Source organism: Schistocerca nitens, chromosome 2, assembly GCF_023898315.1.
Source record: "Schistocerca nitens isolate TAMUIC-IGC-003100 chromosome 2, iqSchNite1.1, whole genome shotgun sequence".
In the NCBI taxonomy this organism is placed as follows: domain Eukaryota; kingdom Metazoa; phylum Arthropoda; class Insecta; order Orthoptera; family Acrididae; genus Schistocerca; species Schistocerca nitens.
In genome coordinates, this window is record NC_064615.1 from 120,765,860 (window position 1) to 120,784,965 (window position 19,106).

Genomic DNA, 19,106 nt, shown 5'->3' on the forward strand with positions numbered 1-19,106 from the left:
GTCTGTGTAATTAAAGATTGTATAGACTCCATAAAGGGCCCATTAAAAGACATAATTAATGAATCTTTCGAATCTTGATACTTTCCGGAGTACCTAAAACAAGCAAAAGTTATACCTATCCTTAAAAACGGAGATGTGGAAAATGTAGAGAACTACAGGCTGATCTCTATACTGTCTATCATTTCTAAAATAATAGAAATACTAGTCAAAAGAAGACTGCTAAATTACCTGAAAAAATATAATCTTCTTTCCAGTGACCAATTTGGTTTTGGGCCCAGAAAAGGCACACAATCAGCTATAGCACAGTTCACTAAAGTAATTTTAGAAGCACTGGACAAAGGTGAAAATGTAAGTGGTATCTTTTTAGACTTGTCCAAGGCCTTTGATACAGTTGACCACAAAATCTTACTTCATAAATTAGGGCAAACAGGAATAAGAGGTGTGACAAAGAAGTGGTTCAAATGATACTTGGAAAACAGAGTTCAACGAGTTGAGATATCACAAGTTTCAAACAATTCCCTTATAAAACACCTGTCTGACCCAGAAAATGTGAATATAGGCGTCCCACAGGGAAGTGTATTAGGCCCAATATTGTTTCTTATATACATTAATGACTTCCCACAAAGTATCAGACATTGAGAAAAAATACTTTTTGCTGATGACAGCAACATAGTAATAACAGGTGAAAATCCAACACAACTGTCAGAAAGAGCAAACGAGGCTCTCAATGATGTCCACAACTGGTCATTAAAAAATAAAGTAACCCTAAATGTAAAGAAAACTAACTATATTAACTTCCAATTGAACAAAAAACACAATGCCACTAGAATAAAAGTTAATAATAATGGATTAGAATGTGTAACAAGTACCAAATTCTTAGGGATGAATGTAGACAGCCAACTGAAATGGACAAACCATGTCAACATTTTGGCAAAGAAATTATCCACAGCATACTATGCTCTTAGAATCCTTGCACCGGTATGCAATAATACCTGTCTTAAAATAACATATTACGGATATCTACACTCAGTCCTCAGCTATGGGCTCATGTTTTGGGGAACAAGTGCCAGTAACATACAAACTGTGTTCAAAGTACAAAAAAGAGCCATAAGGATAATAACAAACAGCAACAACAGGGCCCACTGTCTAGAATTATTTAAAAAGCTAGGCATTCTAACTGTTTCATGTGAGTATATCTTTCAGAACATAATGTTCATTAAGAAAAATCTCAACATGTACAACACAAACAGCCTAATACATGACCATGAAACAAGAGCTTGTCACCACCTCCATCTAGACAGAAAGAACAAGGCAAAGACGCAAAAAAGTATATTTTATAATGGGATAAAACTGTATAACAAGTTACCACAAGAAATTAAAGAAATAACTGAGCCCCTCACTTTCAGACAAAAGCTTAAAACCTTTTTAGTAAGTAAAAGTTGTTATACTGTAAAAGAATATTTAACATACATGTAGATTATTAGCAACATATGACATTATCACCAAAATATTATGTAATTATAAATGTGTGTAAGACTAGTTATAAAAACTACACAAAATATGAGAAACCTGTTTCATTGTAAATGTAAATGTGTGCTCATGTGTTGTAAACTGACGACATCCATACAATATTTATTGTTCCACAGATGAATAAATAAATAAATAAACCATGTCTGGTATAGAATGACTCTTTTTATAATGTCTGTTAGGGGTACTTTTAAGCTGCTAATGCTGTCTTTCAGTAGACATATTAGAGCTTCAACTGAACTTGTGACCATTTTATTCTTAAATGTATGAACAATCCTACTGATTTCCTCCCCAGTGGTGCATAATAGCAGCATTGTGTAAGGTTCATAGTTAGTTGTAGCTATATGTTGTACTTTTGGAAGTTTTTATTGCAGTTTGCAACTTTACAAAAGTAGTTGTTTACAAAGTTTTCCAAGTCATTAGGGCTATCTATTACTCTATGTTTATTTCTCATTTTTATTTTCATCTGCTTTGGCTTTGTGTTACCAGTTTCTTGTTTTACTGTTTTCCAAATGGCTTTGCTTTTATTGACAGAGATCTGTCTGGTCTTATCATTTTGGATTCTTTTTGCTTCCTGCTTCCTTGTGTATCTGATAAAGAACTGCAAGAAGGCTGGGTCATTATTATTTTCTTTAATAGAATTGAGATATTTGAGAGTTTCAGAGGATCTTCTGATACCTTTCATTGACCAGTTCTTTCTACTAGATTCCTCAGCAGAGTGTACTTTCTTAGGAAACTCCTCCTCAAATTTCAGTTTGTATATGTTTATGAATTTGTTAAATATTTTGTTTACATGTGTTCCTGGATATACTTATGACCATATCTGGCTGGCCATCTGCACAGTAAATTTGCACCTTTTTGATTTCAAAAACATCTTTTTGTAGCTAAGTACTTTTCTTCGTTTGTTTGTAGATATTTTGTGTTCTGCAATTTGACCAAAATATTGTGATACTCCTGATAAGGAGCAGAAAAAAAAACATTATAGGTGATAATCTGTCAGAATATGGTCAATAACTGAGAATCAGTGATGCATGTTGTGAGATATCGCAATGTACAGGATATTCAGGAATCTGTTACTGACTTCATCCACTTTCATCATACATATATATAAATCTCCACAAATAGTAATATGTCCTTTAGGTTTACATATCTTGTCCAGTAAATGTATTAATTTAGTGGAAAAGTTTTTGACATCACCATTAGGAGACCTTGATAGACACAATATAAACAGTTTATAATAATAAACACACACACACAGAAACAAGTAGGCTGAGGATGACTAAAGGAATTAAAATCCCATGTAAAAGGAAGGAGGACATTTATATAAAGTCCATAATAAGTCAAGGTCTGACATTACTTGCATACTACAAAAAAATACTCTAATATTTTAAGGAAAGTCACTAATATGTCCTAATGCATGTCCTTACAGAAATAAATAATTTAGGTAATAAGATTAAAACTACATCACATACTGTCAAATGGGAAACAGGACAGCCAGTCAGCATGCAAGATATCATAACAATTCAGCTAAATGACAATGTTATGACTGATAATTCAGAAGTTGTGAGTACTTTCGAAAGTCACTTTCTAAATGTTTACTGTGCTGATGAAACTGGACTCAATTGGAAAGCTTTGCCAAGAAAGTCTCTTGCTTCAAATCAAATGTTTACTGTGCTGCTGAAACTGGGCTCAATTGGAAAACTTTGCCAAGAAAATCTCTTGCTTCACATCAGGCATTAACAGCACCTCTTCCTAAAGTAAGCAACAATCATATTACTGCTTTACCAAGTGCTGATACTACTGGTAGCCACCAATTATCTGTGCACATCATTGGTGAAAGTAAGAAACCACATTGTTTCAAACATGTTAATATGTATGTGATGGCTATTGTTTACCTCACAAAAGAGCATCTGGATGAATTGTATGATTTTCATACAATGGTTTATGGAAGTTTTTGTACCTCTATAAAACTCTTCAGTTAAAGATTGGCAAAAGGGAAAAACATTACTGCTGCTTGGAAAGTTACCAACTCATCCATCATGTGATATCTTGAATGAAAAGGATGAGATCATAAAAGTGATGTTTCTTATGCCTAATGTAACCTTCTTATTACCACTCATGGATCAAGGCAGTATTGAGACTTTCAAATGGTATTACAGAAAAGAATTGTTATGTAAGTTACTGTTAGAATGAGAAAGGGGTGGGGGAAGGAGGGAGGAAGTCTGAAGCCATAAAAATGGTGATTTGGAAATCACAGAAAGTTCTCTAAGTCTAATTGAAAATCACAAACAGAATGATATGCCCAAAATGCTAAATATGCTAAAAGAACTCAATTGTCATGAATGTGATAAAGTAGTAGTTCAAGAATGAATCAGTGTCAATGATGTGGACCGAGGACACCAAATCATGCAGGACAGCTAAATTATAAACCTTGTCACTGATAAATCTGACACCACCTGTATTTCATCAACTTGTGATCCAGAAAATGAAGATGAAAATACACTGGCTGCTTCTGAAGCATTCACATGTTAGATATTGCCTTACCATGGTTTTAAGTTCAAAATGAAAGCAAACGGTTTCAGATACCTGTCCTGAACAGTGCACAACTCAGCTGCTTGTAAGTGGGTAGACTTGCTCAGACAGACCAAAATTAAGAGCATTTTTAAAGCATTAATTCTATCATGTGTATCACACATGTTTTTTTACTAGTCTCTAAGACATACATCCCTACTGTACTTGCCTTTGTAATAACAAAAGTGATTAATGTTGTTATAAGTATATGAGGTTTTTATTGATAAATTGGGAAATAAAAATTTTCAATTCGATTATCAGAATAACACCCATGCCCCCAGTTAGTTAAGATAATCTGTGCTCTACTGTTTTTGTTTTTTGGAAGACATGAACATAATTCACTGTTAATGAAGCTTTTGTATTTGGAACTTTTTTTTTTCCTCGCAGGTGCTTTGGATGCCTTGACACGCTTAGTTCTTGTCAATGCTGTTTACTTCAAAGGAATATGGAGTTCACAGTTTAAGAAAGATGCAACATCACCAATGCCATTTCACATTACTGCCACAGAGGAAAAGACTGTTGACATGATGCATATCAAGAAAAAATTTATGTATACAGAAGCACAACAGCTTGAGTCTCAAGTCCTGGAACTCCCCTACAAGGTATTTTACTCCTTTGTATTCTGGATTGCTAGTTAAATTTCATACTTCTGAAAGTAGCAGAGTTAGATACAAGCTACCTGATTTTATTGTAATTTTGTGCTGCATTTATTGCACAAATAGATTTCAGATTTTAAAGAATACTGTCTTAACAATGTGAAATGAGACTAATGATAAACTTAAGTTCATGTGTAGTATTTGGAATAAAGTTCGATCAGTAATCCATAGGAATGAAACAAACTGAAATACTAACCAGGGGTTTACCGCTTAAAAAACAAAATGAAATGTAAGCTGCTTTACATGGACAATGTATTTTGCAATGAAAGGAAACATTTTTAAATAAATGTTATGATGCTTAAGCATCTTGTACTACACACAGTGAACAACATAAGGAAAAATATTTGTAAGATTGAGAAATGAGTTAAGTAAATAAATACAAAAAAGTGCACTTCTGTGGTGCAACATCTAAGAGTAGATGTAAAAGCAGACCAGACTGATGGTTCAAAATGGCTATTGATATTTTAATCTCAGTTTTTACTACTTAATAACCTTTACAAATAGCTCAGAATAATATAGTGTTCTGTATCATGTATTTGTTGTCCAACCCAAGATGCTGTTTCTACAAAAATTGTGATGTTTATTTTTAACAAATTAGTGGTACCAAAGGCTTTTTTTTTCATATGGGCCTAACAAAGCAAAGTTTATGTATATGGTAAGAATGTTATTGCAGCAATGTTAAGTTTTTCTTTTGGTGTTTGGTTGTTTTGTTTGTTCATTGCTTACAACAGAGGAGTTGAAAGTGCCCTTAGCAATTTTTAGGAGGTTAATGTGACTAAAATATTTAAAATGTAGAAAATACTCATGTAAATATTAATTATAACCACTTTCTTTTTTAACATTCATACATACGATCACTTTCCCACAAAGAAAATTCAAAACTGTTGCTATAGTTTTCATATTTAAATGATCTGTGAAAGTGATAATACAAAAATGGAACCAACTACTAAAAAACACATCAGAAAAATGAGACTGATTGATCTCTTATAAAATTAAGAGATGTGCCAACAATCTAGAGAACATGTTGTAATGGGCTGTCGAATGAAAATGAAACAGATAAAAGAAAGGAAGTAAACTGTTCAATACGGTACCTCAAAAATAATCACTATAACTGTTAACGCATTTATTCCACTAAGATGGTCAGTGCCTTCATGGAAAAATGTTTGTGGTTGTCTACGAAACCATGATTTTACCCATGCATCCTACCTCTCTGTCTGAAGCAAACTGACCACCATACAATGTCTTTCTTCAGGACTCCAAGAATATGAAAATCGCGTGGGGAGATACAGAGATTTTATGGAGGATGTGTATGGGCTTCCCAGTGAAACTTCTGCAGTAGAGAGGAAACAGCCTTGGCAACATGTGGGCCCTATCAATAATGTGAAAAATGATATTTTTATAAATTTTTTGTTTTTGACTCATTCCACTTTTCACATGTTGAATCACAATCTGAGGTCAACATAACATGAAATAAATAAATTCTGGACAGTGGACAATTTTTATGTGAGCGTTCCTGAATTGCACAGACATTAATGACTGCAGGAAAGGCAAATAACCATCACACCATTTGGCTCACCTATCTCTCCAGAGGAAATGTCAATGAAAGCACTGTGGAAAATCTCATACGCTCTTGATGTAGCAAAACAATAATTTTAAAAATGATGATTATGCTGCCTCATCAAGTATGCCCTTACAACAGTTTGCACGTTGGGAGGGGGGAGGGCTGGGCCTGGAGGTATGGTATATTTTTAATATTTTTGAAGACGGATGGTGATTTTTTAAGTAACCACAAAAATTTTTCAGTGTAACCGTGTTAAAGACCATTGTAACTCTGGCTTTTAAATCATTTTCTTGAAAGAAAAAACACATGACTATACTCATAACATGTAGGCTTTCATGGTCAGCATCTTCATTAATTAAAACTTCCAGACTAAGAGGCCGTAGTCGAACAGTAGAAATTCTTCCTCCTGACATTTTGTTGCCAACTGCGGGCAACATCTTATGACCTTCTTGGTGGATCTAAAAATTGTTTCAATTGGAAACTTGGCCAGAACATTCACAATACAGTCCATAATATTGTGGATAAATGGAAGAAAAACTTTTCCAGCTGATGGTTATTGTTGTCATTGCATGTTTTTGGATGCTTTTCTTCTGGGATGGTGTGCTCGATCATCTATAACCAGTGTATGCATTTTTCTTAAAATCCATTTGCAAATTATTTAGTTCCTCTTGCAAATAAACTGGCTCATACATTTTGTTAGCCGTGTCCACAAAAGTTTTAATGACATCTCTCTTTTGCCTGGGATGATGGTTTGAATCCTTATGGAGGTAATGATGGTATATAACAATATTGTGAGAAGGAAAGTTGCTACTCACCATATAGCTGAGATGCTGAGCCACAGATAGACACAACCAAAAGACTCTCACAATTAAAGTTTTTGACCTTGGGCCTTCTCAACAATAGATACACACACTCATCATACTCATGCAAACGCAACTCACACACACACACGACTGCAGTCTTAGGCAACTGAAAGCACGCAGTGTAGTTGTATCCTTCATGCCAAATATTAGCTCCAAAACCTAAAAACTAATAATGCAGCATTCATAGGCAGTGTTTGCTACCTCGTGTTCTCTTGCATTCCCTCTAGAATAAAAGATTCTACCCATGTACAAGGCAAATGGTAGAAAATTTTCTGCAAATGCTCATTCGCATGTGTTTGCTTCCATTCACTCCGTTGAAACCAGGCTTTAGGTGCTTAAAATTGGTGTGTATGAACTCTGAATAATTCTGCTATGTGGTGCTGCATGAGGGATTCACTGAGTTCCACACTAGGTAGGTAGGGCTATACAAACTGATGTTATAAGCTGTTCTTTGTGTAGCAAAAATGTGTAACTTCAACAGTTTTTTTGCAGTGCCCCTTAGCAGCTAAAATTTTGGCAGTGCATTTCTTTCGTTGTCTTCTTCCTGTGTAAAAAATTTCAGGGTAGATTTTGACTTGTCTTATTGGACAGTGTCTCCTTGAAGAAAGTTCATTGAACTGCTGTAAAGTGGTTTTCAGGAACTGCTCTAATAATGTACACTCCACATGTTTTAGCTAACTTTGATGTTTTTCATGTCTATTGTCTCCATTAAACCCCCATAGACTATTTCCAGTTCTCACAGAAAATATCTTCATTTCATCATTAAAATTTTAATAGTTTCATCTTCAGAGGTCACTTCTTTCAGTCTTGTACTAATAATTTAGGTTCTCCTAAGGCTGTCATTATTTGGATTGGATGAAGAATGTACACTCCACACACTGTAAACCACCTTGGTGGAAATGTCTGACATGTGCACCCCTGACCCTTTTAGGGGGACTCTTACATCTCTTAACCATAAGTACAGTAAACTCCTGTTTATCCAAAACGATCAGGATGGTGGCTGGTTCAGATAACAAAAATTTAAGATAAACCAAAGTCCCCCTGTTTTCATGTGTGAAACACCCCAAATTGCATCAACACCACAAAATTTGATTGTAAAATGTGCTTAGGGTCCATAGAATGTTATTGATATGGTTTTGAATAAGCCTGCATGTTTTTGACTGAAAAAATTGTGTTGATGTGTTAAAAAGGCACCAAAGTATGATTGAAAACTCAAAGTTTTTAAATGCTGAATAACAAAGCTCATTTATTTTGCATTCTTACAGAAAAAAATCTGCTGGCAGCAGGAAAATACAGGAGTTTTAATTTTATTACTTAGTCTTTTGAATAAAAAATGAACTACTGTACAAAACTTATTTATTTATTTATTTATTCATCCGTGGAACAATAAATATTGTATGGATGTCGTCAGATTACAACACATGAGCACACATTTACATTTACAATTAAACAGGTTTCTCATATTTTGTGTAGTTTTTATAACTAGTCATACACACATTTATAATTACATAATATTTTAGTGATAATGTCATATGTTGCTAACAATCTACATCCATGTTTAATATTCTTTTACAGTATAACAACTTTTACTTACTAAAAAGGTTTTAAGCTTTTGTCTGAAAGTGAGGGGCTCATTTATTTCTTTAATTTCTTATGGTAATTTGTTGTACAGTTTTATCCCATTGTAAAATATACTTTTTTGCGTCTTTGCCTTGTTCTTTCTATCTAGATGGAGGTGGTGACTATGAAACAAATCTAGAGATTACTCAAAGAAACAAAAAGTTTGTCTAGAGGACCTTTAAAGAAAAAAAAAACTTAACTTATTGACATTAGAATTTCTTTTTTGTTAAAAAAGTCTGTAATGGTTTTTTGTTTTCTGAATTGAGAAATTTTTGTTGTATCAGTATATCTCCAACGTTGGAAACAAACGATATCACGATAAGTCACCTCCTCCTACTGGCTGATGTACTCCAAGGCAGTTTGGATCACTTTATAACCAACTGTGTGAGGAATCTTTTTCTCTGCTTCGTCATCAGAGACATATTCTTCTGACACTTTCTGATTGTTTGCAATTTGGACGATTTCTTCCTCAGTCAAATCAAAAAAGTTGTTTCCCATCCACTCTTCAATGTCTTTGAAGTTTGCGTCTTCACAGCCTGGTAGCTTCTCCAGTAAATTCACCAAAATTACAACATTTTCATCTGTTTCTGGCACGCCATGTTGAGTTTTGGCATTGCCTTGTTGTTCACACCACTGGCGAGTTGCCTTATGATCTAAGAGTTTTTTTTTTCTGAGATCTAACAAGAGAAACTGGAGGAATTAGAATCCAGGCTTCAGCAATCCAATGAATGACACTTGAAACATTGATTTTTTTTTTTTTTTTTTTTTTTTTTTTTTTTTTTTTTTTTTTTGAGAGTTTGCACAAAATCATCTTCGGAATCAATAGCACCGATTAAGTATTCCAACAGCTTACACCTGTAATGTTTTTTCATCATCTCAAGAACACCTTGGTCCATTGGTTGACATACAGATGTTACATTTGGTGGGAGAAACACAACTTTGATATCCCCATCTTGTAGACCATCAGGGTGAGAAGGAGCGTTGTCCACAAGAAGTAGTGCTTTTTGAGGAATTCCATTTTTCTCCGTGTATTTTTCTACCTCCTTTTTCGATGATTTTGTGCAGTTTCTTCTTAAAATGAGTGGTAGTGGCTTCATGGCTTCATCCCTGGATAATGATTCACAGCTGATTGCAATTTCATGAATGCCATGCTGCTTCTTGAGCCGATTGATCAAGCCATCACTTCCAATGAATTCTTGCTCCTTTCCTTCAATCAACTCATAAAAAGTCATCACTTTTTGACAAAGTAGAGAACCTGAAACTGGCACACCTTTGTCTCTTATTTCATCATGCCGTGAGAATAAGGCCTCTTCTAACTGCACTTTTTCTCATTGTTTTTCGATATTTCACTGCGCTGCCTGGTGCTTGGGTGGAGCAAAATTTTTTAATTTCTGATTGATTTGTCTTCCAATCATTAACTGTACCCCTACTGCAGTTCAAATCCACAGCAACTTTCATGGGTGGTTCACCAGCATCAATTCTCTGCAAAGTGCGAAGCTAACGTTCCTACAAGATCACATTCTTTTTCTGTTTCATGCCTGTAGTCATGTAGTCACATCAGAGTTTTTTTTACTGGCAATCAACTGATTCTTTTTTGTTTTTTGGCCACTTTTATCTCTGGACATTTTAAAACATGTAGTGCGAGCACAAAACATTAAATTGAAAACACACAGATGCATGACTTGACAACACTCGAGACCCACTAGACAAAGCTTTTGACTTTTGAAACCACACTGTTGCAGCCATTGAATGAAAACATTCAATACATGTAACCCCTCTCCCCTGTCCTACCTGAGCCAACACAGCAACACAACAGTGTGTTGTACATTCACTGTTAAACTGTTAAAAGCTCGGCTTCATCTCATGTATCAACAACAGGTGGAAAGTGTTTGGTGTCGCACACTCATTCTCAGTTTTGACAGGGCTACATTGTGCTGCATAGAGGAATACTGTCCTACTGTACTTCCAAGGAGTTCCAATAGTTGCCAATGGCATGAAACCATACAATATGAACCAGAAACATAGTAGAACTTCAACCAACACACACACAAATTGACGCCACTCAATCTTTTGACATGCATCAGCGCACTGATTAGCAGTAGACCGCCGAAAAACACCAGGAAATGTATGGCTCCAGGTTCAGACAAGTTGAAACTTGTCAAGTGTCATTCTAGCTAGCCAAAAGCGTAGCTGTGCAATGCATCAGACAGTGCCAGTGTGAGCTGTGAAAATCAGAAAAATTTGTTCAGATAAAGTGGGTTTCAGATAAATGTGATTCGGATAAACAGAAGTTTACTGTATACGATGTCCTGGCATAGCTTGTCACAGTACTTTTGAAATTTATGGCTCAAGGCTCCTACTCAGTTCAGAACCAGTTCTGGGGACAATGTTGCAGCTTCATTGACACTCTGTAAGCAAGATTGATCTTCCTACCCCCACTCTCTGTCACTGGAATGATCCAAGGATGACTTTGTCCCAGATGATACACTTTTTATTTGTTCCAATGTACTCCACAATCTGCAGTTGGCTGCACACTGTTTCCTCAATGGCTGCTATAATAGCCTCTTCACCACGTTGAATGAAGCATCCAGTTATAAATAGAGAGTTCACAGTGTGATATTTCCCATCCCTTGTTGTCATTTCCCTAAGAGGTACCATTATTCATTGTATATTTGAACTGCTGATGAGTAACAGACCCTTATAAATTGGTGTTTGTCTCTCCTAGACAAGGAATAGAAGGCTTCTTAACAGGTGAAGTATGCCTCAGTGGTTCAGTTTCAGTTTCAGTGCAGTCAGTATGTCACATTTGTTGGCTGTGTTGATGGGTGCAATATTCTGAGTTCTCGTTGGCACCTGCTTTGCCTGTACAGGGCCCCTACATCTACATCTGCATCCATACTCCACAAACCATTGTGATGTGCATGGCAAAGAGTATTTCCCATTGTTATGACTTTTTTCCATTACATTCAAGTATGTAGTGCAGAAAGAATGATTGTTTAAATGCCTCTGTGCATGCTGCATTTGTTCTAATTGTATCTCTGGAAGCTCTATAGGAATGTTACTTAAAGTGTTATAATGTGTTCCTAGATTTATAACTTGAAATTGGCTCTATTAACTTTCTAAGTAAATTTTCATGGGATAATCATCCCTACCTTCAGGCATATCCCAATTCAACTCTTTCAACATCTTGGAGACTCTCTCCTGTGGGTTGAACAAACCTGTGATCATTCATGCTGTCTGTCTTTGTATCCTTTCAATATCCCCTGTTAGTCCTGTTTTTTGTGGGTCCCACCACTTCAGTGATATTCTAGGATGGGTCTCAAGAGTATCTTCTATATGGTCTTCTTTGTATACTGATTGCATTTCCCTAGTATTCTAGCAATGAACAGCAATCTGCTTCCTCCTTTACCAACAACTGGAACTGTGTCAGTGTTCCATTTCATTCTCCTACGAAGTGTTACACCCAGATAGCTCTATGAGTTGACTGATTCCTGTTGTGTCTTGTTGATGTTATAGGATACTAAGTTTTATTCAGTTTTTGAAGTTTTAGATTTGTCAACATATAAAGCAAGTTCCCCATCTTAGTACCACTTAGAAATGTTATCAAGATCTGGCTGAATATTTGTGCAGCTTCTTTCAGACAGAACTTCATTATAGATAACATCATAATCTGTGACAAGTCTGAGATTACTATTAATGTTGTATGGAGCCACTAATCTACCACTGGCATATCACTCACTGTGAAAAAATATGAGCTGTAATAGAGCCTGTGCATATTTGCAGCAGAGAAGGCAGTGTCAGTTAGAGAGGATGGTCCTCTAGTTGCCTTTGATATTTTTGATTCATGACTCTTGGTGTTTTATCCAACACAGACATTGAAAGCAGTGTCCAATCATTTTATAGCAGTCAGCGATTTCCAGCTGTTTGTGAACAACAACTAACCCATCCAATGCCTGAGAACAGCATTCACACTGGGGCTGCATTCTGACTGGTACAATGTTTGTCCAGTAATTAAATAATTAACTTTAAATTACCTAGCTGATATCATTTTAATTTCAGGATCTGTTATGCTACAATTAAGAGCCAAGACTACAACATCTAAGAAAGTGAACACTGTCTTGAAAATTCCTGGCGGATTACAACTGTGTACTGAATTGGGACTCAAACCTGTGATCTTTGCCTTTTGTGGACAAATGCTCTACTGAATGAGGGGTCCAAACACAACTTGCAACAAACTACAACCATTGAATGAAAGACAAGAAGCACCCAAATTGTTTTAATTAACAAATTTACAGTCATAGTGACTCATTCAAAAATGCAATTACCAATGAACAGCAGTATACACACATACACATGCTATAAGATTGCAGCAGAGAACAGAAGAAGTAATGTTAATCCAGACTCCATGCAAAATGATATGACAGTGAAAAAAATTGATCATTAAAAACTACTGAGCAGCATATAAAGGATTGTTAATAGCACATGTGGCTCAACGCACCTACAAAATTTTTTACCTTAATGAAAATACTACATCTTTTTTTCTAACTCCACAACAAAGTAACACACAGATAATAAAAGTAGTTTTCAGTTTCATATAATAACAAAGTAGTAATAGTAATCACAATAATAATGATGTCTGAAGAAATAGTACATGAGCCAAAAGAGGTTATCTAACAAAGGTAATGAAATACTGCACGGCATAGAATTTTTAATAAGCTTTACACTCGGTCATGACTTTTCATAATGAGCAAGTCAGTTTTGCCAAGGCCAGTAGATTTCATGTTTATCATAGATTGAGTCTGTCAAGGTGTATTTTTAACTTTTCAAAGATTTTCATGCAACATGCATTTAGATGACTGAACTGTAATTGTTGACTGCTTCTGATAATGCATCAACATCATCATTTCTGGTACACTGAATCGGAGTTTTCAACAACTTATACTCTTGATACTTCAAAAACTTGATAAATACCTGCTTATCACATGCCAGATTATGTTCTTTAAGACTGTTAATGTAAGATAACATAATACTGATTTGAAGAAATAATCAGTTTTGCTATATTTCTACTTATTCTACTGCAAATATTATGACTTATTGTTCTAGGGAGATCAGCTGAGCATGGTAATCATTCTTCCAAAGAAAATTGATGGCCTTAGAGAACTTGAAAGGAAACTGGTAGATGTGAACCTCCCTGACATCTTACAAAAATTGCGCAAAGTTGACGTGAATGTATATTTACCCAAATTTAAGCTGGAACACCAGGTAGATCTGAGTGACACTTTGAAAAAGGTGAGCCAATATCTAGTTTTCTTTCATATTTCTAGGGAGCTACAATAATTTCTGTGTATCCTACTCCTAGCTTTGGTATGAATAAGATACTAGGTGGTCAGCTAGCAATGGTATGATGCTTGTGGTGTGGGACAGCAGTGTAATGACTATGCACTAAAGGTTGTATCACTCCTATTGACATACCCCAAGCATGACTGCTGCTCCACTATGAGTGTATCTCACTGTCATCCAGAGAGTTTCATACTGTCTGAAAAAATATTTATCACTCTTGTGATAAACTATCTGTACAAAATCTGCTTCATTTTTCTTTACTGAATTTCAAAATGAGCAATTAGAATTATACATATTAATAGTGCTGTTGATCTCATTGTTGTGTAAACCATAGATAGTAGTTCATTGCTGTATAAAAGCAACTAATCATCTTTGGTACACCAAACAGGTATTTCAATTAAATTCAAATCATCATTTAAAATTCATGCTCATTAAAATCACTTTTTGGATGATTAATTACCATACTTTTCACTGATAGCACCTTGAAGTTCCTTGCCTTTCAGAAAATATCAAGTAAACTATAATAAATTTACTTTGTTATAATATTTCAACAGAAGAGGTCAATGAACTGCTTCTGTTGTGCATCATATTTGATTTCTAGTTTTAATTTTTGTATAGCAGCTAATGAGGTATCCCTCTAGTATACAATTTTCAAAATATCTTCATTCATGTATTTTTCAGAATAATTTACCTCACATACACATTTCTATCCTCAAATAACTTCGAACAGATTTACTGTATAGAGCAATGAACATTTCATTGTCACGTAATAAAACTTTAAGTTCTTCAGAATGTAAGTGAATGCAGTTGTGGCTAAATTAGAACTTGATTGATACAAATCTCAAGAAGAACTGATACATCTTTTTTACACAGAATACATCTTCAATTTTGTATAATAATTAACTACAGCACCTTGACATAGTTGGACGAATGTCCTCACAGTGCACGACTGTCAGCTAAGCTGCAAACTGGTCCAGCATCTCCTTGGCAGCAAAACAGTACCAGAAGATCCCTCCATTCCTATGAAGACTGTATGTAATACATGAAACAATATAACATACACATTATACAATGTTTACACAATAAACTTGATGTGATGGAAACACAATAAACTTGATGTGATGGAATCATTGTTCATTTAATGAACAAACAGAATAAAATACTCTTACTATGTATTGTGAGAGTGCTAAAATTCATAGTGAACCAGTTTCCCAGCTGAAACACTACAAACTACACACAGGGAGAAATAGAGGGAGAGTTTCAAGTGTGTGCGCGCAAACACACACACACACACACACACACACACACACAGAAAAAAAAAAACGTTTTTTTTTCCCTAATTGGAGCTGAAATAAGTTTTACAATCTTGAACTTAGAAATGTAAAGTCCAAACAGTGGAAACTGTAGGTTGGAATATCAACAATATTAGGAAAAGAATAGGTTGCTACTCACCATAAAGAAGACCTGTCAAGCACAGACAGGCACAACAAAATGTCTGTTACATATTATAACTTTTGGTCAAAGCCATCTTTAGCAAAGAAACTGAACACACATTAACACAAGCAAGGACTCTTTAAGCACATATGACTGGCACCTCCAACTGGAATGAAACTGTCATGTAATAGTAATCTGAAGTGGGGCTGGAAAGGGGGAGGCATAGCAAGTTATGGGTGGGGGAGAGAAGAGTGCTGTCTGGGGGGATGTGCAGGGACTAGATCATGGTCTGACAAAACTGCCAGGCACAGTGTCGGGAGGTAGAGTGTGGGGAAAAATTGGGAGCGGGAAAGGTGAGGAGCAAGGAAGGGGAAAGGACAGGTGAGTATACTGGGAGAGAGCAACGCACACTTATGGTGGGTGATGTGAAATAGGATGAGGTGGTAGGATAGAGGGGCCAGAAACTGTTGGGTGGAGGGTGTGGGGACTGTAGGTTATCATCAGTTGAGGCTTTGTTAACTTCAGAGTTTTTAGAGTGACTTACATCTGCACTGTTAAGAAAAGCTGGTGGTGGAGGGAAAGATGCAGATGGCCTTGGTTGTGAAACAGGCTCTGAAATCATGTATGTTATGTTTAGCTACTTGATTATTTAGACAATTCATCTCTGTGCTCCATAATAATTAGCAGACTATGACACCTAAATTCTCCAAACTTATACCCTTTTCAAATAATTAATGAGATTGCAGCTTCCACTGCAAAACAAACATTATTACTGATTTGACATGTATGAAGTTCAGAAGAATATTTGTACCTACTGAAATATTATGAGACAGAATTGATGACCGGTACTTGCTGAGGCTCATCTTCAGATAGACTCATTGTAAAGGCAAAATTTCTATCTGCACTTAGGAACGAAAAATAACTACAAATGCATGTTTATGTTAACTACTTGTGATTGTTTATATTGATGACATAAAGACTCATCTCTTCTTGTAGGAGATATGCCATTGCAGAGTTTTCTATTTGTGTTTCATGACAACCCCTTGTGGTCACTCCTTTCTTGGGGCTTTTGTAAATTTTATAAACCATGTGACATTAATATTATATTTATTATTTACTTCATTCACCATTTACCACCTACAACAGCATAGGTTTGCACATTAATGTACGATTAACAGAAATTTTTATAGTGAAATTCTTACAATTTAATTCCACTTCTTTTAGAAATATACTTAAGAACTACTATCAATAATTTACAAACTTGCAGCCTGCTGAAGGTGAAATATAGTTCTGCAACTTGTCTTGTAATTGAAATAATTTGTTGTAGCTCTGTCAAGAGTTGCATTGAGAAGTATTTTTTTTATTGTATTTCTTGATGGTGTCTAGTTTTGGACACCTGTATCCATTTTCAATCAATCTGTGTTTTAAGTGTAACAAATGCAGGCTATAGCTTATGTACAAAAACTGCCCCTGCAGTGATGATCAAAGCAATACTATGGCTGACTCTACAACAGTAAATACACCATATAGGACAAACATCAGAGTTTTTTATGTCTGTCCTATGTGGTGTATTTACTGTTGTTGAGTTGGCCTTAGTGCTGCCCCGATTGTGACTGAATGGGCAGGTTTTGTACTCTGAGCTAACATCCCAAAGATGTTCGGGCTTACATGCCATTCCTCATCGTCAAAAAGTCTTGGCTCAAACTCGTCTAGGGGTTGAACTGCACATGTCGCATTACACGTCCTAAATTAGACACTTGTGACCCTTTAGTTAAATTGTCTGGCTGATGGCAAGTTTGTGAAATACAAACTTAACATAACTTATAATAACAGTAATAATAATATCGGGAACTAAATTAACGACCCATAAATGATGTAGGCCACACAGTTGCAGTTTGGTTAGAATAATGTTTATTCAGAAAGCAAACAAATAGCAAAAGTGGTCGTATTTAGAGTTACTGTTACACTCAAGCGCATATCCATTTGACACAGTTCGATCATTCACAGTCCCATCGCAGAATACAAGTTATCTACTTGAAAAGTTAGAGTTCACACCAGGCACACATTGTTTGCCTTTCTAGCTGCCCAAATACCATCTGTCCACTTTTGCATCTCAATCCAAATTGCCCTGAATTGTCCACTTTCGCGTCTGCACCAGCACTGTTCCTCTGCCTGACCCCAGCAGTGTTTCCTGCACGCCGAATATCCTTGCTCAACTGACTAAGGCAGTTCCCTTTCCGGAAGTCATCCATCTGATTGGCTACAGCTTATTCTACATTATTTTACATTTAACATATTTAAATAATCAAAGCTTGACCACTTTCACATTCTAAATAAAGTAACAATAATATCCATTACATAATGAACATTAAATTCTTTTACATAAAACCAATACAATTTCCTTCTTAACTTTGAATGTCATGGCCAGTAGCCTTGCACCAATGTGCTTACTGATAAATAAATAAAGAAATATTATGCATTAAACTTTACAGCAAATATTATATTACTTAATGATTCAATAAGGTGTCATGCTGTCATCGTTCAATGTGTTTTGTGCAGAGTAAATGATGATTTGATGCTTAACTGAAAATACTGATAACTTAAATTTACTATATCTTTTAAACAAATGAAGTTACAGAGTGGATATTTACATTTGTCATTTTAATGATGCACTTCTATATGAAATGTCAATTTTTAAGATCAACTAAAGCATCCAGATTTTAGCATTCTCGTCTTTGTTACAAAACTTGTGAATTTCACAGTAAATTCTAAACTATTATAGATATTATCAATATTCAAGTTTCATTCGGATCACCATGAAAATTTATGATGGATGGTAGATTAAAATCACTGTGGCTGCATTCCCTGCATTACTACAGAATTAAATAGTTTTCACAAATGTTTCTCTCTATGGCCAGTCTTAGGTCCACCATACTTAACACTGTTATGTCTCCTTGGCCACAAATGGCTTCTGTGGGTTTCCCTATGACATAGGTTCTCGTCTGTCTCACTCGCACATTACAGAGCTTAGACCTCTGTGGACAATAGACGTCTGTGAGTTTCCCTATCTCGTGGTGAATCTGCGCCCTTTGTGGCACTTAGTCCTCGATGACAGGGTTTGTTTCACAAGGCTGACTCTTTTAGCCATATACTTGAATGAGAGTGAAATGCTTGTTAACTCACAGCACACAGGTGTACTTGACACACTTAAGATAACGATGTTTTGAAACTGGACACAGATGTCCAAAACTAGCCACCATCAAGAAATAAAAAAAAAAAGATACTTCTCAGTGCAACTTATGATGAAGTTACAACAAATTATTTCAGTGTCAACATTGTTTAGTTAAAATAGTTATGTTATCTTGTAAAACTGGTGTTTAAGTAATTGATCATAAATGTCAACTTTGAAAATATTATAGCGCAAAGACTGAGCAGATATTTGTAAAAAGATTTTAACTGTGTTTTTTTATGTGAGTTTGCAGTCTTTGTGAGTCTGTGTCTTGGTAGATCAGAGTGTATTTGCCTCTAGGATTG

General features: G+C 35.4%; 1 protein-coding gene across 8 annotated transcripts in view; it reads left to right on the forward strand.

The window, feature by feature from the left end:
- The window catches only part of LOC126235804 (leukocyte elastase inhibitor-like), a 188,533-nt gene that overhangs the window by 75,845 nt on the left and 93,582 nt on the right, over window positions 1–19,106 (forward strand). For all 8 annotated transcript variants that reach the window (XM_049944625.1, XM_049944631.1, XM_049944630.1 and 5 more), the window contains exons 5-6: window positions 4,486–4,700; window positions 13,902–14,087. In XM_049944625.1, the coding sequence (XP_049800582.1) occupies window positions 4,486–4,700; window positions 13,902–14,087 (401 nt within the window). The remainder of the gene's footprint in view (window positions 1–4,485; window positions 4,701–13,901; window positions 14,088–19,106) is intronic.